Source organism: Brachyistius frenatus, unplaced genomic scaffold (genome assembly GCF_029030835.1).
Source record: "Brachyistius frenatus isolate BFR_SWC_R1_liver_20210118 unplaced genomic scaffold, ASM2903083v1 Contig_99, whole genome shotgun sequence".
In the NCBI taxonomy this organism is placed as follows: Eukaryota; Metazoa; Chordata; class Actinopteri; family Embiotocidae; genus Brachyistius; species Brachyistius frenatus.
In genome coordinates, this window is record NW_027210698.1 from 584223 (window position 1) to 608550 (window position 24328).

Consider the following 24328-nt stretch of genomic DNA (forward strand, 5'->3'; position numbering starts at 1 on the left):
GGTTACACAAATGTAACTTCGAATGCTTATAGACATCCATGAGAATTGAAATGTTTTCCGACTGAATGGTTAAAAGCACACATAAATATACACAAACATACACAAATGGCTGAATGTTATGTTGAAATTCTGTATTCTTGTATAAAGCTCTGTGAGGACTAGCACTCCTGGTTTTCCAATTTTTTTTTCCTGTTTGCTGTGTTTGGTCAGGAAAACAAAGGAGTATTTTTGTATGCATGAATTGAGACACACACTCACACACATAAGGGAAAGAACATATGTCATGCAGGGTTGACCTCCATCTAGTGGCAGAACTGATTCCCGCTTGAAACGCATTAAGATTAATGATTGAGTCCCTGTAACACTGAGGAGACAAGACAATAGTTAGAATAGAGTGAGCTGCAGCGAGCAGAATAGACCCCAATAAATTGTGAGAGAACAAAACATACAGAACAATAGAATAGAATAGTGTCATTTATAAAATATTGAAAAAGTAGGACTCAGGATATTGCACTGAACAGTAGATAAATTAGAGTTCCTTGAGAATAATCACCAATACGTTCTACTCAACATAATGACTCTGGTAAAGATTTTTACACAGGCCTTCCTATCTTACTGCAAATATATATATTTTTTTAAATTACAAATCCTACCACAAATTACTATGTATCTAATTATGATAATGTGCACAGATAATGATTTATAAATATTGGCATGATACTATGAATGTAATTATTTCTTGGTGCAGAGTGTAAACAGTAATTACAATTATAAAAGTTATTATACAGAACAAAAAGTTTTATTAGAACTGAGAAAAATAACAGAGTTCCCTTCAAATGTATGATTTAGTGGTTTATTTTTAACAACCTTGCTCTAATTTAACTTTAATTTCACATTTATTTAACCAGGGTATTCTTTTTAAGGGGATTTGGCTGCTTAGAGTGGAGCATAAAAAAAATTACATCCACAACTACAAAGAATCGGGTCACAGATTAAACTATACTATAAACATATAATGATAATAATGAAATAAGCCATAAGTCATAAGCCAAGAAAATGTGTTTTTTTTTTTTTATGAACTGACAAACTGACTGCAAAATTACCTGATTGATGTTTTTCCCAAACTGCCAGTTTCTAGTGATTGAAACCCAATATCAAATAAAAACTGGTGAACTCTACATTTCCCAAAAAGCCTGTCAGTAACAGCAGCACTGACCATAAGTAACCTTTGTTCTGTTACCTTTGACACTAATCAGAAAGTCAGCATTTTCTATACCAGCGCTTTGATGTTGTTGACTCTTATCATCTTAACCACTGTTATTATTGACTTATTGTACAGTAACCTGAAGCTTTAAGCGTGGCTATTGTTAACAGTAATAATACACTACTACCATTCACAACTAAAACAAAAGCAACACAGTACGGAGTTCAATCCAAGAGACACGGTGGAAAAGGGTGCAGGTATACAAGACACCATAAAGCAATATTGACTGTTTGAAATTTGAATTTTTCCTCAAATGAAGGTGAGCCCAGCATTAATATTAACATTTTCAAGGTCTAGTTGACTCTTGGCTCTGCAGCGGTGTTTGGGCGTCTCATTATCCCGTTCAATTTACAATTCTAGCACTTGGTTCACGATTCAGTCAGAGACCTGACAGTTCAAGCATGAAATGTAGAGCTGTTTCTGTCAGAGTTAATTTGTTAAACCTTCCCAATGTGTTCTGTCTCCATTTGTTTCCTTCTTTCTTAAAATAAGTACATCTCATAACTCTGTTTGCCTTATCTGCATTTTCTTCCAACAAGTTTTCTGTCACACTGAAGCCATCAATTTTATAATGTCATAAAATCAACACTGCATGCAACATGTCTAATTGTACTAAAACAGCAACAAAAGCTGAAAATGTCCTTCCATGTATTTACCACCTCGCATTTAATATTCAGTTTGAACCTATTTCTTTTCAGCAAAAAGCAGCAGCTTGCAGGTGATACATTCTCACAATCATGTCCATCTTTAACAGAGCTCAACATTATCTTTAAACCTGAAATAGTCGGTGCACACGGGCTCTAGTCAATGGGCCTGAAGGGGATATTATTTCTTCAGCAGCATGATTGATGACACTGTAAATTGAATTAGAATTCAATTAGTGGAGGTATTTTCTAAGCAATTCACCTGGGGAAACCAAATGTGCACTCTTCCTGAATGATGATGTTTGTTTGCTGTGTGTTTTATTAGCTATCAATATTGTCATAGCGGGAAGAAGAGTAGGTTGTTTAGCCTGAAAATGTATTGTGCCAGTTCTCTCACTGTTCTCCTAGCACTGTTTTAAGCAGGAAGCTCCAAGAAACATGACCGTACTAACTGCCCACCATCAAATTGCAATCACCAGTTTACAACTAGCTGGTAAACACAGTGCTGTGGTTGGTAAAGACCAAAGAAGACAGACTTTGATTACCAAACAAGTTTGCCATAACAAGCCGAACTACTGTTTCCGTTCTCTCACTGCACTCATAACGCTGCTTTGGCTTTTCAGCAAAAAAACAGTCCCTCCAGGCAAATCTTGCAATTGTAATAATTAATGCAAATTCAGGAAATCTCCTTAGAATTTGTGGAAGCATGAAACTTTGCAAAATTCCCATGGTTTTCAACAAAAAAGGTATTTAGCAAGCAGCAACCAACCATGACGCCACCCGTTGGTTTGTGAGCTGCCCTTCTAAAGCCTTGAGTTCGACATTTTGGCTGTCGCCATTTTGGGTTTTTGGGAGCCAGAAGTGACCATATTTGGACAAGCTGGGTAGGAACGAGGGGTATAGCTGACTGAGAAACCCAAGAACACGACACCAACTCACCTACAGTGTGTGTGTATATACAGTGGTGTGAAAAAGTGTTTGCCCCCTTCCTGATTTCTTTTTTTTTTTGCATGTTTGTCATTCAGCCACATTGGAGGGTTTTCCAGCACCAACCTCCTTTTTAAGGTCATGCCACAGCATCTCAATAGGATTCAGGTCAGGACTTTGACTAGGCCACTCCAAAGTCTTCATTTTGTTTTTCTTCAGCCATTCAGAGGTGGACTTGCTGGTGTGTTTTGGATCATTGTCCTGCTGCAGAACCCAAGTTGGCTTCAGCTTGAGGTCACGAACAGATGACCGGACATTCTCCTTCAGGATGTTTTGGTAGACGGTAGAATTCATGGTTCCATTCATCACAGCAAGTCTTCCAGGTCCTGAAGCAGCAAAACAGCCCCAGACCATCACACTACCACCACCATATTTTACTGTTGGTATGATGTTCTTCTTCTGAAATGCGGTGTTACTTTTACGCCAGATGTAACGGGACACACACCTTCCAAAAAGTTCAACTTTTGTTTCGTCAGTCCACAGAGTATTTTCCCAAAAGTCTCGGGGATCATCAAGATGTTTTCTGGCAAACATGGGACGCGTCTTAATGTTCTTTTTGCTCAGCGGTGGTTTTGGTCTTGGAACTCTGCCATGCAGCCATTTTTGCCGAGTCTCTTTCTTATGGTGGAGTCATGAACACTTAATAATAAATACCTTAATTTAAAAACTGCATTTTGTGTTTACTTGTGTTATCTTTGACTAATATTTTAATTTGTTTGATGATCTGAAGCATTTAAGTGTGACAGACATTTTGTTATTGCATTCATTCGCTTAACAATAATGAGTGCACAGTTAATTCCTGATCACGCACACACACACACACACACACACACACACACACACACACACACACACACACACACACACACACACACACACACACACACACACACACACACACACACACACACACACACACACACACACAGGTCATACCAGTCTGTCACATTCCACTTATTCATCCAGTGTTGAGAACAGAAAATATACACATTTAAAGTTTGGCCTTGATCGTATATTTATTTCTGTAGATGTACATATCATCTGAAGGCGTGGGAGGCAAAGATATGAAATATCAGAAAGGATCAGAGAGGAGTGATCTTTTTGTGTATGTGTGATAGATTGAGTTAGGTTATTCCACAGCTAGAAATGTTTAATTTCACTTGCTTTTAGATTCACAGTGAAGTTAAAGATCAGTCACAGCAGAAAGTTCTTCAGTTTGTTTTTGAAATAAGCAATACTAAAGGCTTTTTCATTTGCTCCCATCTCTTTGTTTGACCCCTTCCATTTCTCTGTTGCCGTGTACAACAGTACGCTTGCATTCGCCCCCCCAGAGTGGCTTCTGCATGGGAAATACTGGGCCTGTTCCACGTCTGGCAACTTGGACAACTCTTTCATTCATTGCTCGATGGACAAGGATGTTTTGTAACCCCAACATTCACATACAAAGGCATTGAAATCACCCGAACAGGTCTACAGGTAAGACACTCACAAAGCTGTGTGTGTTCTTCTGGATGGAAGCAAATTTATTCCCCGTTTTTTTTCCGAGATTGATCACTGGAGAGTTTCCTTTAAACCTTTTATCTCTTAACAGCGCTCTGACACCTATTATAGCTTGTGAGGAAATCAAAATATTTACAATTTTCTTGTTCTGCTCCTGTTTTCCGCATTAAAGTTACTGCTTTCCACAGGTAATACAAACTCAGCACTTCCTGTATGTGTGTCCAATTAAAAGCCCGCAAGCATTTGAGTGGACAGATCATTCCTTCAAAAAGGTTTTAAAGGTTTACAGAAATGTGACTCAAATGTGACAATAGCAGTTTAGATGATTAATCTAAAACAACAGTTTGAAGCACGGTCATTCGAGGGTGGATCACAAATTTCAGAGACTGACCCAAAGCACTATCACGTGCACAGAGCATGGGGAAGCAATAACCTTTGTGATTAAGTATTCAAGTTTTAGTCGCTTCATCAGCATCATCCCCTGAGTTACACATGTTTTTGTGACCGCTGGTTCTGGCACATCTGCGTTTTTGTTTCTGAAGGATTTCAAAGGTTTTCATGCCGATTTCCTCAGTTTGACAAAAATTTCAATGTGCGCCCTCTTCTAAAGTCCATGGAGAAATCGCTGATCCGCCCAGACCAGTGGTCACAAGAATGTTTATAACAGAGGTGCTGATGTTCATCAAGTGATGAACTTGGAATACTTACTCACGCAGGTTATAGCCTTTTCCTTCCCTGTGCATGCCACGGTGCTGCGCACAGGTTACCCGCAACAGCAGCAGTTTCAAAACTTCTTGGTCCACCATCATATTGTTGACTTTGTTAAAATAAAGTGATGAAGCAGTAAAGCTCCAAACAGCTTGCACATGTTACCTGCCCATCAATAACTGGCGAACACACCAAGTTTTTAACTAGCTGGTAAAACAGAGCCAAAGAGACACATTTTTCCCTCAGTAGTTGGAGGAGACCAAAACAGAGCTAAATGTAGTCACGTTATTGCACTTAACTGTTCATTCTGTGAACATAAACATGCCAACTCTGACTCACTGTTGCTCTATATTTGTATATGATTCAGTTGCAAATCTGACAGAAGAATAAAACGCATTGTCTTCATCATTTTCTCTATAATTTGCAAAGAGATTCAGTTTTAGCCATAAATTGTCAAGAAATGAACAGGAATTACAGTCCGGGACAATAAAATGTTTTTAAGAAATAAAGTTATTTTATTGATTCTAAGATTGGAATTAATCTAAAATTGCTTTCTGTAATTTACTAACCACACCTACCTGTACAGCAGTGTGCTCTTGTGATATTTGAAGACTTGCATATGATGAGCAGCAAGCAAAATATTGACTGTAAGGTAGGTAGGTAGGTAGGTATATACTTTATTAATGCCCGAGGGGAAATTTTTTGTAATATAGATATACTGTGGCCTTGTATGTAATATAAGATACTTGAAAGAGAAGGCACGTTCTGTGCAGTAAACTAACACAAAAATGACATTCAGCTACATCAAGTAAAAATGAACACTTCACAGACAGATCTTAGTGCTTATGTAAGTCCTGGCCATCACTGTGAAGGAAAGCAACATTTTGCTGGTCACCAACATCCCATGAACTCTCCTGTCGGGGAAGAGCGAAAGAAAAATAAGTGCTGTAATCACGAAAGATTATCCTTTATTATGGTGTTTTTAAATAGCATCTAGCAGAATAGTGACAGATATTGTAATTGGGGCTTACTTTGAACCTTGCTTTCGCCTGCTGAACTTGTATTAGCGCAGGTTCCCGCTCTATAAACGGATATTGAGCAAATTAAATCCTGAAATAATTATGAAAATTGTTTGAACTTACAAAAATGTACACGTATTATATTGTATAGGGTTAATGACATGATATTGCACACAATTACAATTCAAAGAAATGAGAAGTTGACTTACTGTGCAGTCTCCACAACTTTTTTGCCAGTAAGACTAAAAACACAAGGAGCACGACACAGAAACACCCCACCATAGACTCCGACAAGGGACTGAAACGCAGACAGAGCAGTCTGAGCAGCCAGTTCAGACTTCAGCATCCATTTAAACTGAAGACACAACGGCACAATAATGAAGAAGTGCTTCATTCCTACCTTTGACTGTCCCAGGACTCGTCAGTGATGGCTTTGGGTAAAGGCGGGTGTACAACAGCCTGATCTTGTGGAGGCGGAGACGTCACGGACGCTGCTGCTGAAGATAAAGATGTTACACATAAAGCTGGGAAACAATATACTGTGATAAGCAAAAGAGCGTTTGCCACCACTATACGAAAAGTTCACAACATCAATTTTCTTGATAGGACTAATCAATACTCTGTACAGTGTCGTTGTTGATTTTCTTTGAACAGACAGGTCACAGATGAGGTTGGAGTCGAACATCAATTTATCAGAATTCTTTATTGGACATAAATCATGGGAAGAAACGCACAGTTTGCTGGTCTGCAGAATTTCTTCAACTCTCTGAGGAAAACGTAAAGCCTTTATACCCCCCCGTTACATAGAAGTGGGGGTGGGACATACATGGGTGTCAGCCAGCTTATACATAGGTCCGAACCTGGAGGTCAGCTATATGTTCTTCCAGGGAGAAGTGCAGAGCACAGGCATGCAGGACATAAGTCCATATATGGAGATGGTCAGAATATAGGCATGCAGGACGTAGGTCCCTATATAGATAAGAGCAGACCACACTGGGTTAACCAGATACATCTGTTCAACCAGAGTGCGTCCAGTCACACAGAGTTCATCTGTGACTAACAGTGTGTGTGTGTAGTCACACAACAAAGTGCAAACATATACTAATAAGTTGTGTTGAGACTGCTCATAAGCTGCTATAATATTACGTACAATGTTATCAATCCTAACATGTATATGCAGGAGATATGAAGTATCTCCACAACAGCTGGAGACCTGAGTGCCCCGCCATCTGTCACAAACACATATTGATCTTTAAAGCTGCTTCTTCTCATCTGAGCGGCTGCAAAGTGACATGGAGAAAAGGTAATGCAGCTAAAGAAGTGTGCATTTATTTTATACCAACCACAAAGGATTTCACTGACATTTGGGAGTTTCGGGCGGCAGGTCTGACATGTCGATGAGCAGTTGATTTAGAATAATGAAAGCATGTATTTTGAAAGGTAATATTTTTACCTGTGCTCGCAGCTATGTGTACAGGGATTTTAACTTTGATTTGTCTGTTGGTTGGCTGATGCACCATGTAATGCACCATGTAATATCTCAGTTTTGAACAGGTATATGATTTGATTTTATATACTTTATTAATCCCCGAGGGGAAATTTCTTCACTACAGCAGGGGGGGCTCTCAGGGGGGAGATGCTGCAGCAGGCTGCCACTAGCGCGGCGCCAGGTAACCTGACCTGAGGTGCATGTTTTTGGATGATGGGAGGAAGCCGGAGAACCCGGAGAGAACCCACGCAAGCACAGGGAGAACATGCAAACTCCGCACAGAAAGGCCCAGGACCGGATTCAAACCCGGAACCTTTTTGCTGTGAGGTGACAGTGCTAACCACTGCACCACCGTGCCGCCCAAGTATATGACCTAGAGGATGGTCTATGATAACTTTGGAGATCCTGGTGCTATTATTAGGGCAACATTTTTATTTAGCCAAAAGTGTTTGTCCGGAAGTACACAATGTTGCATGCTTACATGCTACACTAAACTGTAAATATGACAAATAATACCGTGTGTACAGGCAGCTGGGAATTGTACCAGTTTGGATTTGAGATCGTTCAAAAAAGCATTGTAATGTATGTTTGCATCTGCCAGTGGGCCATCATGATAAGAGTGAGCATAATAATATGTTAATTCCACTACAGGATAGATATTGGTATCGGCATCCACAATCAACCAAAGAAAATATTAGCTTATTGGATAGCATGAAAATGATTAATACTAATTCAAACAAAACAAAATCTCCTCATTCAGCTTTAACATAAGATAAAATAGGAATGACTCACTTACTGTTTTGGATTCCTATTAAACACATGAAACGGAGAATAATTTGTTTATGCTTTTCATATAAAGTTTAAACCTCCTTCAACCTACTGGTGGTGGTGGTGGTGGATCGGGGTGTGACCAGCACATACACGGACATCTGCTTCTGCCCTGCACAACACAAGTACCAGCCACTATCTCTCATCTGCAGCTTCTTTAAGGTTACAGTGAAAGCCCAAGTTCTGTCATCGCTGATGGCCACCGAAGTGTCTTCGAAGCTGCCGTCAGAACCCGTCAGCAGACAGGAGCTCCAGTCTCCACTCCGACACCACTTCTTCTCACTCTCTCTGTTGGCAGGCGGTCACAGGGGAGTCAGCAGTTGAATTTAAGATTTTGAACCAGGCTTACTGAACTGTGTTTTGAACAATTAAGAATTTAAATGGGTTTAGTGTTGAAGGACTAATCATGATATCATGAAAAAGAAAATTGAATACCTGTATCTCTCACTGTAGAGGCATTCAACTGTCACGCTGCCTCCTTCCTCTCCTCTCACACTTCTGCTTACAACTGACATACCTGCAGAGATCATCGTTTATTTCCATGGAAGTCCCACTTTCATTGTGGTTCAATGAAGGACTATCAGTTCAAAATCCCAGCATTACTCACCATGAATGGCCTTGATGCGAGTGATGGCGACATCGTCACGCTCAAAAATGCCACCTATCTCCACGCCGCACGTGTACCACCCAGACTCCCCCTCCTTCAGGTCGTTCATGGTCACTGTGAACATCTGCTGCGCCGGGTCGTCGAAAATGCTGACTTTGCCATCGGCCCGGTTGATCGAACGGGGATCGTCAGTTCGAGCCAAGATGGAGCAGAACTCCCTGGTCCACCCCCGGCACCAGTATTTTACATTACTGGCATACTTAGGCTCGTAGTGGCACGGGATGGAGAGGGACCGACCCTCCAGCTCTGCAAACTCTTCCAGGGTGGTTACGTTACACAGGCAGGCTGAGACAGTGGGGATGATTGAATGGTACGAGTTTGAATTTAATCTTTCAGTCAGTCATGCAGCAGAACAGCTTTCTGGCGGTGGACACTTCTTATCGAAGAATTAAGAAGTGGCCTGGAGCAACACTTGTACAGCATTTATGGTTTCAGCTTCCTCTGTTAAAAAAAACAACACTTTTCCTTCTTTAACTCCCCTCTCCATACTACTTATTCGAAAATTGGATTATCCCTTCATAATACATAGGCTTTTGAAGGCTTGACAAAATAAACATCAAACATAATGTTGCCAACGGGCAAACAGGAGGCTTGGAGGATTTACAAAAACACAAAAGCCTGCGCCGTCTCCTGCAAAAAAACATCCTTTCTAGTCTGTCTTCAACAAATTATTAATACAGAAAAGTAATAAAAGAGAAGTGGAGTATAAAAAGCATTTACATTATAGTGGTTGCCAAAAGTGCAACAATACAGTGAGTAGGCGGCGGCATAGGCATTAATCAGCCTCCTTTTTCATCAATTATCTGCAGTTTCTAAGGCGCTTTCCACTACTTTTATAACCATATGACCTCAGTAGTCATAGTTATTACCTGGGATCCATGGAAACAGGCTGAGGGTGAGGAAGACGAGGCGTTTCAACGACATGTTTCAACTTCAGGTTAGGGTTTCAGGTTTACCAAGCGAATTCTCTCCTCTCGTGAAAAACACAGACTCCAGTTTGGCTATGTTTGTTTTCCTTTGGTCATGTGACCTTAGTTTGGGTCCAGATGTTCCGGATGTTAACCATGTAGGTGCCAGTAAGATTTTAGATTGCGACGTACTTTAAGAGAATATTTGGATGAAGCTTCTGCGCACAGCCCCCGCAGATAACAGTTCCTTTCCGATGCGCTCAGTGCGCTCAGTGCGCTCAGTGAAGGCTGTTTCCAAAGGGTGTTGCTCTGCTGTTGCTGCTGCCAGAAAACCTTTCATGGTCATCCATTTCCTGGAAAACAGAGCTGAGAAACGAAACCGAACTGTGTCCCTGGAAACTACAGGCAGGCGGGAGAATCGAAACTTATCTTTCCAGCCAGTCATGTTCCTGGTCATATTCCAATATCCAGTCCATTTACTGGGGAAAACCCGGTTTACATCTCTGTTTGTTTGGGTTACAAGACCATTTATTTTGCTGAACTTTACTTCTGTCTGTCAGAGCATGTTGATAAGGGTGGGGTGGGTGGGGGGGTCTTTTGTTGGTTTGTCTGACATCATTTCAAAGCTCTGACTCTGAAATGTTTTCATATTTGTGATGTTTTTCTTCCTACAACTGCATGTTTAGGCTTCACTGTGCACAATGACGTATGTGTAGAGTTTAAACCGAGAAGGTTGTTCTCAGTCATCTCTGAGCTCAGACACGTACTAAACAGTTCAACTTTAGGAATGAACTATATTTGCATAGTATTTTGCATATTTATCTTTTTAATGAGTGAGACAGGATGTTAATTAAGAAGTTTAATTGTATTTAAGATCACCATAACAGACCCACATCATTGTTCCAAGCAGTCTTTTTTTATTTATTTTTTAAAAAACATGTCCAAAAGGGATATTTAGTGATCCTTGCCTCATATGTTTTACCGAAAATGGTGACATGATGCCTCCTAATGTTGACATTGGGGTTGATGCCATTGACTGTATACAAAAATAAAATAAAACAAAACAAATAAAATGTGTTGTTTATCATCTAAATAATAAATAAAATATGCTTGAACCCGTCGAATTCGGGATGCTGATTCAAGAGGACTGAGGGGAGAGCCAAATGACAACACCGGACCTGACAGTTCAGGCAAACCTTTCAATGATGAAGGCAAATCGCATAGTCGGCAGTCGAGCCGCTGAGTTATGCCACTCCTGTAAAGAGATGTATATGTATTATTTAATTTTGAAACAGGAGGCGTATTTGTTGTCATTCCGCCTCTCTTAGGCTATTGCGTACATAAATCAGTATTGGAATTGTTGGTATCTTTATTAGTGAGTTGTATGTAGGAAGATTGGTTTGGTATGTGGTACATAATCAAGAAAGTTTGGAAACCATATTATTGGGATTCTAATATTCTGATTATTTCTCAGTTGTTTGACAGGAATATGAGTGTTTTACCTGCCACCAGCTTAACCCTCGTGTTGTGCTTGGGTCAAAATGACCCGCAGCTGTGTTAAACTTTTGCCTTTAAGCTTAAATGTGAAATGTTGCTGATAATATTTAGACTTGAAAATAATTTTACATGCAAGACTTTTATTTGTGACAGGAAATTTGAACAAAGTGAATCAGTGATCTCCACGTGTATTCCACCGCTGACTGTGTGTTATCCAGTTTCCTTTACCTCCCCTGTAAACAGGGCAAGACATGTAATGAGCAACATAATGATGACAATATAACATTTATATTTGATATGTAGAGGTCATTAGATGGACTGTCTTTTCGTCTGCAATAAATCACCACAAGAGTCCGATCAAACCTGTCCAGGGGAAACTTCGGGCGCCAGACTTGATGTAGTCTGTTGTTTCAGACAATTTCCAGTTCCGACTGGCCCACGCGTTTACACAGCAGCTCGGCTGTGGCCTCGGGTTTGTGCATTGTGTGACAAATGTAGGCGAGTATTGGCTCAGCGCAATTTTGGAGAAATTGTGTTGGACTCTATTATTTCGTCCAGAACAAGTAATAGAAGCCAACTCTCTCTTTGCTTGGGGAGTTTGTGTTCTCGCTGCGCCCTGGAAAGCTGCAATAGCACAGCAGTTGTAGCGATGCAGTCTGGAGGGTGAACACAACAATATCTGCAGCGTGTGGGAAGTGGAGGGAGACGTACATAGAGTAAAAATAATGTTACAAACCAAAGTTCTGCATTCAAACTGGACATCAATAAATGTAATAAAGTGTTGTCCGAAAAATTGCAATTCAGTCATATCAGACTTTTACGTTGCAGCTCATTTCTGCTGGATTGTTAATTTAATCACCAAAGCATCATGCTTTATGTGTGGATGTTTTGGATTGTACATAAATGTAATGTTTTAAAAAGTACAATACTTCAATCATAATGTAGTTGAAGTTTAAAACCATCCACCGTTAACAATTACAGTCTTTTGCTCTTCAGGCTCTGAGCTTCAGCACAATCAGTGTGAAGTAAAAGAATGGAAATTACATTAGAGTCAAGCGTCAGCTTTAATTTGACTGTTTGTACGTCGGTATAGAAAAACATTGTGTGGCCTTATAGCATAAAGGCATAGAAGCCTCACACCAAGAGAGATCTGAAGGTGTCTGCAGTGAAGGTCTGGGAGTGCATCTCTGCTGATGTTTCTGAGCCCGAGACTTCAAACCCAATATTAGACACAGTTAAATACAGTTGTGTCCCATTTAAAGGATCTATATGGTATCAAATCAAACTTCAATTGCTTTTTTTCTATTATAAAGCAGGTCGAGGAGTGATATACATTGATATCAATGTGCCTTAAAAACACAGACACAGAAATACTTTCATATTCTTAGTGGTACTCCAGACAGAAGCTGAAGGGAGGAGATGTAAAACTATATTGAGCTTGTAATATCTTCACATGGATATCAGGACTGCAAATAAAGCACTAGAAAAGCATTAAACATTTGACCTTTATTGCATTTTTTTTAAGGTTGAATCTCAAAATTTTGGGTAAAAGGTCGAATCTATAACTTTTCCACACTATAATGTCTAAACCGACGAGACCTGTGGTATACATTTTGAGTTTTGAGCTGACATTATCCCAAATGTTTTCAACAATGCTTAAACCAGAGAAATCTGTAGTTCTGTTCAAGATAAGTTTGTTTCATTGGGTCGCCTGTCAGTGGCATCATATCCACTTTACCACCTCTCCGCTCCGTTGCACTCCTGGAAACACTCCCCCGGCTGAGGGGAAGCTGAGATGTGTCGGCTTGCAGCAGCTAATGGTAGCCGGCCAACTGCGGCAGCTAACTATTAGGTTTCCGTGGCGCGAAGACAAACTTCCATTTCACTGAGCCTCACCCATGAACTACATTTATTTCATGGATGTTTATCACTAAAGGAGACAGAGGAATGACTATTAGACACACCCAGCAGGAGAGAGAGAGAGAGAGAGAGAGCACCTAAGCTTTTTCAACAACTACTTGGTTGTTAACTTCCCTTTACAAAATGATTTTCTTTGCAATAACCAGCAAAAGAAAGGAAATATAAATACATATACTTACAGAGCACTGTCTATTTTATATCATTTAGAAATGGATCTTTTTGATAAATATGATGCATGTTTACATAAAACTTTTACTTTATCTTTAACCAAATCCATCCTTTGCATGTATTGTGACCTGATAATATGTCATGAGTAAATTTCTCTGCCTCAAAAAGCTCCCTATTATATAGTGAAATTGTATAGTGAAGTAATTATTATTGAAAAGAAACTGCATTAGTCATCACAAGTCTGCCATTACAGTTGATTTTATTTCTTTGTGGCAGTGCAAAAAGGGAATGCTTTACAAATGTTAGCGTAAAAAAAATGAAAAGGAAATAAAAAGAATCATTTTCCCATTAAGAACACTGAACTGCATCGATTTGACAGGAGGCATCTAATTCAGTGTTGATGGTGTGTGGGAGGGAGCGTCCAAATCAGCGGCACAAAAACAGACGTAGCGCCGTGTCTTGTCAGGGGGCTTTAATAACTCCTGTTGTCACGATCTGTGGAGAAAGGAAAAAGAAACCGGCGGTGGTTGGTGGGCGGGTGTGTGACATCGAGGTTACGGAAGCAGGTATTCAGAAGCAACGCAGAAGCAAGATAATACAGCGTGACCTTCCCTGCTGCCAGCGAGCAGAAAATGTAATACCGCTGTTTTCTAGTGAAACAAAAGCAATATGTGGCATCATATGGACCATGTCCCCAGAGAAGCATCTTATCACGTGAAATATCGGGAGCTTTTCCACGGAGGAGGAAGTGATGAGCTCGCAACGACGGATAATGTGACTGAGAGCACTCCAAGGACATCGTATATTTCCTATATGTCCGTTTATTGTCTGCCGAGGCCCGACTCTTTATCAGACACATACTGGAGATTTCCGTTGAATGTATTGACACTGATTCCACTTAAATGGTTTCTTTAACCAACTGGTATTCATTTTCTCTTGTTGAAAACTATTTTTTTTAAAAACAGCATCAGTGCTAAAAAAAAAAAAAAAAAAAAGGCTAGTAGCAACTTGTAATTAACTAAATTAAATGAAATGAAATAAGATGACAAGAAAATGAATCTATCAGTTAAACTACATTGTGGCAATGGGACTGAACAAAACAACCCCACTTTGAAAACACCTCAAATGAGAATGCGCGTGTATTATATGTACCCGATGTGAGTTGGATGTGCAGCCGTTTCAGCCAATGAAGTTCATCACAACAAGATGGAGGACAGTGTGAGCGAACAGGAAGTCGGCGAAGGCTCTCTCCGGGGAGATGGACAGGAAGTCTCCTTTGTTCAGTGGGTTGATCTGGATACGAAGACACACTGAGAGACAAAGACAGAAGTAGAATCAGTCTTCCATCTAGATATAGATATAGATAGATAGATAGATAGATAGATAGATAGATAGATAGACAGATAGACAGATAGACAGATAGATAGATAGATAGATAGATAGATAGATAGATAGATAGATAGATAGATAGATAGATAATAGATAGATAGATAAATGCTTTATTAATCCCCAAGGGGAAATTCTGAAATACAAATAATACAAGACAGTAGGACTGCAGCTAAACACTAGTTTTATTAAACAGTTTATAACATCCGCAGTTTTTAGTAGTAGTTACTGAGACAGAGACAAAGTTAGGTTTCTGAACTGAAACTAAAGCACTGCTGTGGTTCCCATGGTTACGTTTATACGGAAAAGTGGCTACCAATTTAAGCATTATGTGCATCTGAATGTTGGAACCTGACAAAACCCAGAAACAAGAGGAACAATAATCAACTGCATATATAGCAAACAAAACATAGTTACAACATGCTTTACAAGAAAGAAAGAAAAAGAGCACGTAATAAAACAGAGTAAAACAAACTAAAATGCCATTAAACATGAGTAAAATCAGCAAAAGGCTTTTTTTTTTGTTTTGTGTTTTTAAAAGCTGTGTTTTTAAACGCGATTTAAAAGACAGAGTTTGTAGCCGTGCTGTCCTCAGACAGGTCGTTATAAAGTGAAGGAGCCCGAACTCTCATCCGGGATCGGACATCAGCACCAACCAGCTAAATATTAGCAATGTATGAAAACAGCTGGTGGATTTCAGATCAAAAAATAACGGTTTACTACCGAGAGGCTGGTGAGTTCGAACATTTATCTGGCAGCGTCTGACAGATGTTCACATGTTAAGAAGTTAATGTCCCACCGAGCTGCAAACGCTCCGTCAGCTTTGTGTATCCATCTGGACCAGAGAACAACCAGTCAGAGCCTGACAGTCACATCGATGCTGGCCTATCACAGATGTCGTTCCAGGTGGGGCAAGATGTAAATATGTTTTTACAGAAGAAAATGTAGAAAAAGATGCTTGGGCAACATTTTTTTAAATTTATAAATACATTTATGAAATTTTCCAGTGAAGTTTACTGTTTCAGTGCACTGATGACCATAAACAGTAAAAAATATCCTGTTGTAAAAGTGTTTGATTGCCACATTTGAGAGATCATTGCAAATAAAAGTGTGTTTATATACAGCGTATATAACGTATATATATATAAAGAATTTCAGCCACTATATATTTTGTGCTCCCTAATATTGCTGCAAGTCTCAAAAACACAGTATCGGTCCAGCTTTATAGATTGTATAAGCACATGATGACACGCCTATTACACACCATGATACAACTCTGACTTGAACCTGACATGACAGTGCAGCGTGGCCGATGTGATGGATTGAATAACGGAGAAGGCCTTGGCGATATGAATGGTATTCTCTGGCGCTCCATTTGCTGCCTCTTTAAACGAAACATCTTTGAGGTTTAGATGTTTGGGTTTCACTGCAAACATCGAGCCGACCTCTCTCCACCCAGTTCACTGTTTGTGGAAGAGTTCAAAGGTCATCCTCCCCTGTGGGAATTTACTGCTGAAATCAAGACCGATGAAAGAAGACAAGTTTATGAGGAAACACATCTGTCCTTTATAGCAACAGGCCTGCAATAAAGGATTACACTGTCGTATAGAGACGTTGCATTCGTTTTGGAAGCTGTAGTTTGCAATTGAATTGCACATAGGCGACTGCAAAGTGTAATGACACTAGGTGTCCAATATTTAGCCTGATAGAAACCTGAAGGGCCTACAAGAAGACATAAGCCAGAGCAACGCTGTGTGAACTGGCAACTGTGCACTTTATAGTACAAGAAGCGAGTCAGCCACACTTCTATACTCTGAAAATATGTGTGCTTGTTTTATTTATTTATTTTAACATAAAGACAAGCAGCAGTAGTTTGTTTCAGCTCCGTAAGATAACCGGTGTCTGTCATCAAGTCCACCGATGTAAAACCTTTTAATACGACGCTTTTTCTTCTTCTTTTTTTTTTTTTTTGTAATTTCCCCGGGGGCAAAACATCTGTAACATTTAACTGAATTTACCTGCGAGAATGAAAGAGCCCACACACGAGATGAAGCCCGACAGGAAGCTATTGAATGGGAAGGTGCCGACGAGCAGACAGTAGAGGAACTGCAGCGCTCCTGTCAACAAGATGTACAGCAAATACGAGTCCACCACTTTCAGCTTGTTGGGCGTCGTGGTGGTGTACTCCTCCAGAAACCGAGAAATAACCGACAGCACCGAGTTCGACATGATTGCGACGTCTGAACTTGTACAAAATGGGTCGATACGCGAGTTTTTGCGCGGCGTCCTCTTCCTCAGTCGAACGAGTGACGTGTCCTCGTTAACCGGAAGCGGCCTTGGTTGTTACAAAGAATGCGTTCCGACGTGCAGCTTCGGAACGACGGGGAAACGGCCCTTTGTTTGACAAAAGCAAGAACGGGAACACAAAGCTGTAAAAAAAAAAGAAGAAGGAGGATTTACTCTGCCTGTAATTTGCGATGCAGCTGTGTCAACTGCGTTCTTGCGTTTCAAAAGTTGTAGGTGCCCAAAAGGACACAGAACCTTATTTGTGGATCACGGAGTCTAACAATTTTTTTTTTTTTTTGAAACCTAGTTTTTAATTTGACCAAAATGAACACACAAGAGCATAACGAGCGTGTGTAGCTACAGCAATGCACCAAACCAGCGCTTTTAATGGGGTGTCCAATGGGTAATTTGTGTCTAACAAACACAACTAAATGACTCCGCTGTGAAAGTGACGCAGTAAAGCGCTTCTCGTTGTCCGTAAACAGATATTCACACTTTGTAGGGTTTCAGACAAATGCCGCTTTTTTTTTTTACGCACAGGTGACACTTCCTGTTAAAAGACGATCTTTGTTCTCGGTCAGCTGACGTCGGAATGAACGCTTTCCAAAACATTTAGAAACTAGCACACAGGACCTTCGTGCCATTTCAGAGCAGGTGCAGCAGAAAGTGTGTTATCAGCATTGATTTGACTGATTGGAGTAACTGGAATATGTCAACGGATGGATCCTGCTACAGCCGCAGCTCCTTTGCAGGCCGATTGTGAAACAGAGTAAGTAACTTAGCCGGAAACAACCATCAACAACACACGGCGACCTCCAGCGTTACCTCGCTTTTAATTACTGGATGTGTTCAGACTTTGATTAGGTTTTAAATATAAGTAGTACTGTAGGTACCTGAACCCATCTGTAGAATGTTTAGAGGTAAATTTATGTTGTTGTTGTTGTTTTTTTACATTTATTTATATTTTTCTGATATTACACCTGGTCAAAATGATTTATTTTTTAAAACTTTATTCTAATATAACACACTCTGCAACTTCCTGTATGAGTACGGTAAGTAGAGATATGAGGGTTATTGTATGTAAGATGAGGCTGCAAGAGTCACTGCTGGTATTATATATAATAGTGATTAAATCACATTGGTTCGAGCTGACCTCCCTGACAAAGAGGCTCTTTTGCATCGTCATCGGCTGATGACAGGAGTGATTGACACTCATCTAAAATGACTCAGCAAAACTTAGCTGCCCTGTTGATTGGAGGCCAGGTGAGAAAGGCCCGGGGTGTGTTGTCCGCTGTATTAATGGTGGGGCTAGAAAGGTGAGACTGGCCTATTTCTACCTGCAGTCCGACAGGAAGTAGCAGGCGAGACCACCTCAGCTCAGTTTACCCACTCGTTTTGTTGTAGGACAGACACTGAAGAAAGTGGGTGAGACACTTGTTGCATTGTTATGCAATGACTGATTAATGAATGACTAATGACTAATAAAGAGGTCACAGGTAACCAGGATATGTATTAACCACTGTGGTGTCTCCATCCTGACTGTGGTTGACAGCACGACGGCTTTGAAACGTGACTCCCTCATATGTTCGTCATGCAAATAATGATAACACTGACCGCCGGCTTTAACCTTGGACTTGTGCCAGCAGCATTCATATTGAGCATTCAGCATGTGCCAAGCATGTCTTCTACTATCTTCTATCTCTTCATTATTAACATGTCTTTCCTTCCATCTTGCTTTTGTTAGGTCACGTTCAGTGTGGAGCTGGTGGCCTTCCTGGCGTCCAACCTCTATGTCCCTTTTGAAGACGACAGAGTCTAAGATTCTCGCCTGTAAGAATGTGTTGTCATGAGGCTGTGTGATTGTATAACCACCGGAAACTAATATTATTATGGTGGTTGAAGCTGCTAATCCTAATTGTTACATTGTTTTGGTGTCAACAGGTATCCAGAATGACCTCTGGGCCAGGTTTGTGACCTTACCAAACCAGGACCGAATATGGACCCTGACCCTCACCAACAAGGCGGTTTGCAAACCTGCAGAACAAGGTGCTGACCTCTGCCATCCTATCCTCAGTCTGTGTTTGTTTAAAGGGAGGAAACTGGTGCAATCCCAGAGAGCTGTGAAGTCTGCATTAGTCAGCCCCTCCAGGAAATTAATAAGATTCAACCAACATCCGTAATATTTTTGGGAGCTTTGCATAATTCCCTCAAATTCTCCACAGCAAAGTTATTCAATAGAGGCTCTGTTCAGGGCATTGTGTCATAAAATAAGCCTTTCAAAATAAAGGTGGCTTTATCAACAAAAATAAGCCCTCATTTTACATTCAGCAAGGCTGCTCAACCTCTCCCCCAAACATCAAAGCAAACCTTTGCATGCCAGTTGACTGAAAAAACAGCAAAAAAAAAAAGGAAGTGAATGGGTTTATAGGAAACGTGATCGTGTCATGAGAATTAGCTGTGATCCATTTTATGAGTTTTGTACAGCCTCCTTCAATTTGTTTTTGTGCAAACAGTATGTGTTGAATTCATATTATTGAAAAGAATTTGAAAGCACTTTTTTTTTTTTTTTTTTACAGAGGAAGTAGCCTGTGTATCCACTATTTGTTTATTGCTTTGTAAAGCTACGTCACGACTAGAACTAAAAAAAAAAAGTCCAGTTATCTCATTTGCAGTATGCTTATTATCATATAAAGTGATTACATATAACTTTTTAAGTTAAGAACAAAACCCTTTTTTTTTTCCCTACACAGTATTTTTGTCAACTCCTATAATTTTTCTGCAGAAAAATCACATAAAACTCTGCAAATTGCATCAGAATTTTTTGAGAAAAGGCAAATACATAACTACATCTTGTTCCTGTTTGTCCTCTAGAATCTAAAACTCCCCTGGTGATGGTCCACGGCTTTGGAGGAGGTGTAGGCCTGTGGATCAGGAACCTGGATGCCTTGAGCCACTCGCGGCCCGTCTACGCATTCGACCTCCTGGGCTTCGGCAGGAGTTCCAGGCCTCCCTTCCCCTCAGATGCTGAGAAGGCAGAGGAGCAGTTTGTCAGCTCAATTGAACAATGGAGGCAGTCTGTAGGCCTGGAGAACATGATTCTGCTGGGACACAGCCTGGGGGGCTACCTGGCCTCCTCCTACGCCATCCAGTACCCTTCTAGGTAAACATGCTGATGAGATGCAAACTAAAAACGACAGAGGAAACATCAGAGGCAGGTCCGGATTTAAATAGCTGCAGCTGTGATTTCAGTGCTTTGTTTAAGGATGAAGAACTTCAGTCCGTCAGCTGATATGGAGAGAGTTGAGTAGAGAAATGAAACGGCCAGGGTTTTAATATTGACATTTAGATTCTACTAATTAATTCAAGATGTCATTTAGAAAACTCGTTTTGATCCGCTACTGTTGGAAAAATTACTCGGCGGCTTGGTTCAAAATCAAACATATCGGACATTTATTCTTGCAAGAAGGAGCAAATACATGCACACTCAAAGAGAGGTGTGCAGCAGTGCTCCACGTCACTCCTCCGTAGGGCAGCTGTTATACAGTGTGACAAACAGTTGACAGTCACTCCCATTCCCTTTGTATCTGCTTTCGTATGATAATACTGAGTTGGTTGTAGGTCACAAGATAAGGACACAGGGGAGTCGTCGATTGGATGCGGAAAGTAAAACAAAAAGGAAACACTTGCAAATAAGAGAGAAAACAGAAGAGACTTTTCAGAGCCACAATGCAAATAAGAGGAAGAGACAAATCTTTTTTTTCCATCAGCTACCGTTTGCCCTGTTGAAGTTACTGCATTTCACGTTAATACAATCTCAATACTTCCTGTATCTGTTTCAAAATAAAGCCCTCTGCATTTCTCAACGAGGCTTTTATTGTGAAACATTTGCAGGTACATTTTCTGAAATTTGACAATAACTTTAGATGAATAATCCAAAACAAACCTTGAAAATAGTGAGATTCTCTCATTGACATTATTAAATTAAAGCAAATATAATATCTAGGCTACATTATTGACTATTTTATGTAAATTTGCCTCAGGCATGTTACAGGTGGATTCTGGTACTTCAACTAATAGCCCTACTTTCATAGGTCATGTTGAATATTATCCAGGCTCATCAGCAACATGAGAAAACAGTGATGCTAATAGAGGAATAGTTTGACATTTTGACAAATGCACTCATTTGCTTTCTATCTGAGAATTGGATACAACGCTCACACGTCTGCGTGGTAAATATGGAGCTTCTGCCCGCAGCCTGTTCGCTTAGCTTAGCACAAAGATGCCTGTAAAACCATGAAACAAACAAAATATAAAGTGTCAATTACTGAGTTTTTAATGTGCCAGTAGGAGGATTTTGTTACTTCAGACAGAGCTAGTCCTCATGCTAAGTTAAATTAACCCTTTGCTGGCTGTAGCTTCATTTTACCACAGATATGAGAGTGATATTAGTGGGGGGGTTTTTACCTCTCAGCAAGAAAGCAAATTTAATGTGAAAGAGGGCACTCGCGGTGCAAATTCCCCCAGTTTCTCTCAGCTCTGCAACCTATTAGTTTGGTTTCATGGCCTGAAACTGTACTGTTTTGGTTCAGCTTCCCTTTGATTTCAGCCACCTCAGGCATCTCTTTCAGCTAACAAGCTGTTTTCTGACTGATGCGGGAATAACCAAATATTAGCATGAATGTTCGTTGGAGCAGCTTCGTTTTCTGCCACACAAAAAATAAATAGTTTTTGTCGCTTTAAAGTAGCATTTGTACAGAAACTATAAGAAATGGATGAGAACATGTCAACTGCAGGCTGTACTTTCAGATTATACCCCTTTTAAAAGGTACATCCGTATTGTGTTGTTTTAGAGACACAGCAAAACAGGAAGTGTACATAGTGCGATCAAAAAGTTCTGAGACTGTTGCTGTTGCATGTGATCGGAGAGGAGCACCGTAACGTAGCACGATACACAACGAGAGCAATGCACACCAATTAGTATTGGTATCTGTTATGTTTTCGCAGGGTGTCACACCTCATCCTGGTGGATCCCTGGGGCTTCCCTGAGCGTCCCCGGACACAGAGCCAGGAGGACCAGGGGACGGAGGCGGTGAAGAAGCCGTCCATCCCCCGCTGGGTGAAAGCTATTGCAGCGGTGGTTTCCCTCTTCAACCCGCTGGCCATCATCAGAGCAGCGGGCCCGTGGGGTGAGATGTTTGAGTATCTGTCTGCTGTCGTGCTGCGGCACATGTGATGCTCTTTAGTCATCTCACACTGCGTCTGTGATTGACAGGTCCGGGCTTGGTGAACAGATTCCGTCCCGATTTCAAAAGGAAATTTGAATGCCTGTTTGATGATGACACGATGACGAAGTACATCTACCACTGTAACGCACAAACCCCAAGGTACGTCAAACGAAACACGCACGCACGCACGCACGCACGCACGCACGCACACACACACACACACACACACCAGAATTTCTGAAGACAGCCTGCAAAGAGCTGAGATTGAAAATAGTGACATCATCCCTCGTGCCACACTTTTCTCGTCCTGCCAGTGGAGAGGTGGGTTTCCGGGCCATGTCGGAGTCCCTGGGCTGGGCCAAGAGGCCCATGCTACAGCGGGTTCAGCTGCTCCCCCCCTCCATGCCCCTCACCATGCTGTATGGAGCACAGTCGTGGGTGGACAGCTCGTCTGGGGACATTGTAGTCCAGATGAGGAGCCAGGCCCACACCAGAGTGCTGGTGAGTGGAGATACAGGCATGAAAACAACATGGAGACATAAGAATCTAAAATGTGCAGTTCAGCTTGAAATCAGCGCCATTAAAAAAACATGTTTAGCTTGTTTTAGTTCATTTGAACACTCTCAATAAGGCTGTATGATTTCTGACTGCCGTTGTTATCGTCTCTGTTTGACTCTGCAGCTGATAAATGCAGCTTCTCACCACGTGTATGCTGATCGACCAGAGGAGTTCAACAAAGTGGTGGAAAATATATGTGGATCTGTTAACTGATGTGTGTTTGAGTGTGAAAGGACCGAACATAATTAGACAACTAACCGTGGTGTTTTCACTGCACGTGAAGCTTTGGTGCATATTACCACATCATGAGTCTGAATGTAATTATGTTTCGAATCGTAAAGTTATCCATATTATTGTTGTAAATTTGCGTCATTATATTTGTTCGCCAGTATATTAAGTAAATATCAGTAAACATTTAGTAAATATATTTATGTTCAACCGAACGACTTAATCCAGTACTAAATGATTTATATTTTTTTTAACTAAATGAAACACGCACATCTCTCTGGATGCACTTGTTTTATTTATTACTCAGCAACCACATGGCCACTGATTTGCATTTTAACATGTGCCTGACATGATGTTGTTTCTTTGATCCCTCCGCTGTCTGTATCAAACCACTGTCTATATTTTATACCATGAAAACAATAAAATACACATATTTGAGAAACTTCTCACACGTGATGCACTTCACGGCCCGACCAGTAGGGGTCAGTAACAAGTGTCATTTCTGTTCTGCCCTGCTTGCCTGTTGGTGCATGGTGGAAGTCAAGGTTGCCTGAGCAAAACAAATATATTTAAAGTATCAGCGGTAGAATGCACAGAAGAACATATAATATTTGCTCTTTTTTGTACTAGTTTAAACACAATTTTAAACAGTTGTAGCGGATTTGTGTTTTTTTATTATTAAATTCTGCTGGTAAATTAACCAGCAGAATTGTGTTTTTTTTTAATGGGAGTAAAAAGTACAAAATATGAGGCTCTTAGAATTACAATAAAATGGAAATACATGCATAAAGCATCAGTTTTATCAAAAATACACCTAAATACAGACCTTTACTAACTGAACTCCGTTACCTTTTTCTATTTCTGGTTGTGGTCCAGCTACAGAATATACAGTGCATCTGGAAAGTATTCACAGCGCTTCACTTTTTACACATTTTACAGCCATATTCCAAAATGGATTAAATAAATTGTTTTCCTCAAAATTCTACACGCAATATCCCATAATGACAAAGTGAAAATAGTTTGTTTAAAATTTTTGCAAATCTGCT

At 40.5% G+C, this 24328-nt stretch overlaps 3 protein-coding genes across 5 annotated transcripts; 1 reads left to right on the top strand and 2 right to left on the bottom strand.

The window, feature by feature from the left end:
• Nucleotides 1-5816: 5816 nt before the first annotated feature.
• On the bottom strand, nucleotides 5817-10366 carry pigr (polymeric immunoglobulin receptor). 3 transcript variants are annotated; one of them, XM_069711344.1, is made up of 8 exons: nucleotides 9976-10364; nucleotides 9047-9391; nucleotides 8875-8956; nucleotides 8492-8727; nucleotides 6523-6616; nucleotides 6332-6420; nucleotides 6135-6184; nucleotides 5817-6017 (listed from the first exon to the last, which is right to left on the bottom strand). In XM_069711344.1, exons 1-8 carry the CDS (start codon nucleotides 10028-10030, stop codon nucleotides 5940-5942), a joined length of 1029 nt encoding a protein of 342 aa, XP_069567445.1. In that variant the 5' UTR covers nucleotides 10031-10364; the 3' UTR covers nucleotides 5817-5939. The 3 variants fall into 3 exon arrangements, with proteins under 3 accessions (XP_069567445.1, XP_069567446.1, XP_069567447.1); XM_069711345.1 differs by having other exon boundaries at nucleotides 6523-6613; nucleotides 9976-10363; XM_069711346.1 differs by lacking the exon at nucleotides 5817-6017 and having other exon boundaries at nucleotides 6135-6213; nucleotides 9976-10366.
• A 3475-nt stretch (nucleotides 10367-13841) lies between these two features.
• dad1 (defender against cell death 1) lies at nucleotides 13842-17352 on the bottom strand. Its single transcript, XM_069711361.1, has 3 exons — nucleotides 17004-17352; nucleotides 14752-14909; nucleotides 13842-14094 (listed from the first exon to the last, which is right to left on the bottom strand). Exons 1-2 carry the CDS (start codon nucleotides 17212-17214, stop codon nucleotides 14779-14781), a joined length of 342 nt encoding a protein of 113 aa, XP_069567462.1. The 5' UTR covers nucleotides 17215-17352; the 3' UTR covers nucleotides 13842-14094; nucleotides 14752-14778.
• A 476-nt stretch (nucleotides 17353-17828) lies between these two features.
• On the top strand, nucleotides 17829-23724 carry abhd4 (abhydrolase domain containing 4, N-acyl phospholipase B). The gene is made up of 8 exons (XM_069711360.1): nucleotides 17829-18040; nucleotides 19016-19101; nucleotides 19213-19317; nucleotides 20143-20431; nucleotides 22276-22457; nucleotides 22544-22655; nucleotides 22811-22997; nucleotides 23178-23724. The coding sequence occupies exons 1-8, from the start codon at nucleotides 17991-17993 to the stop codon at nucleotides 23265-23267; spliced, it is 1101 nt and encodes a 366-aa protein (XP_069567461.1). The 5' UTR covers nucleotides 17829-17990; the 3' UTR covers nucleotides 23268-23724.
• The last annotated feature ends 604 nt before the right edge of the window (nucleotides 23725-24328 follow it).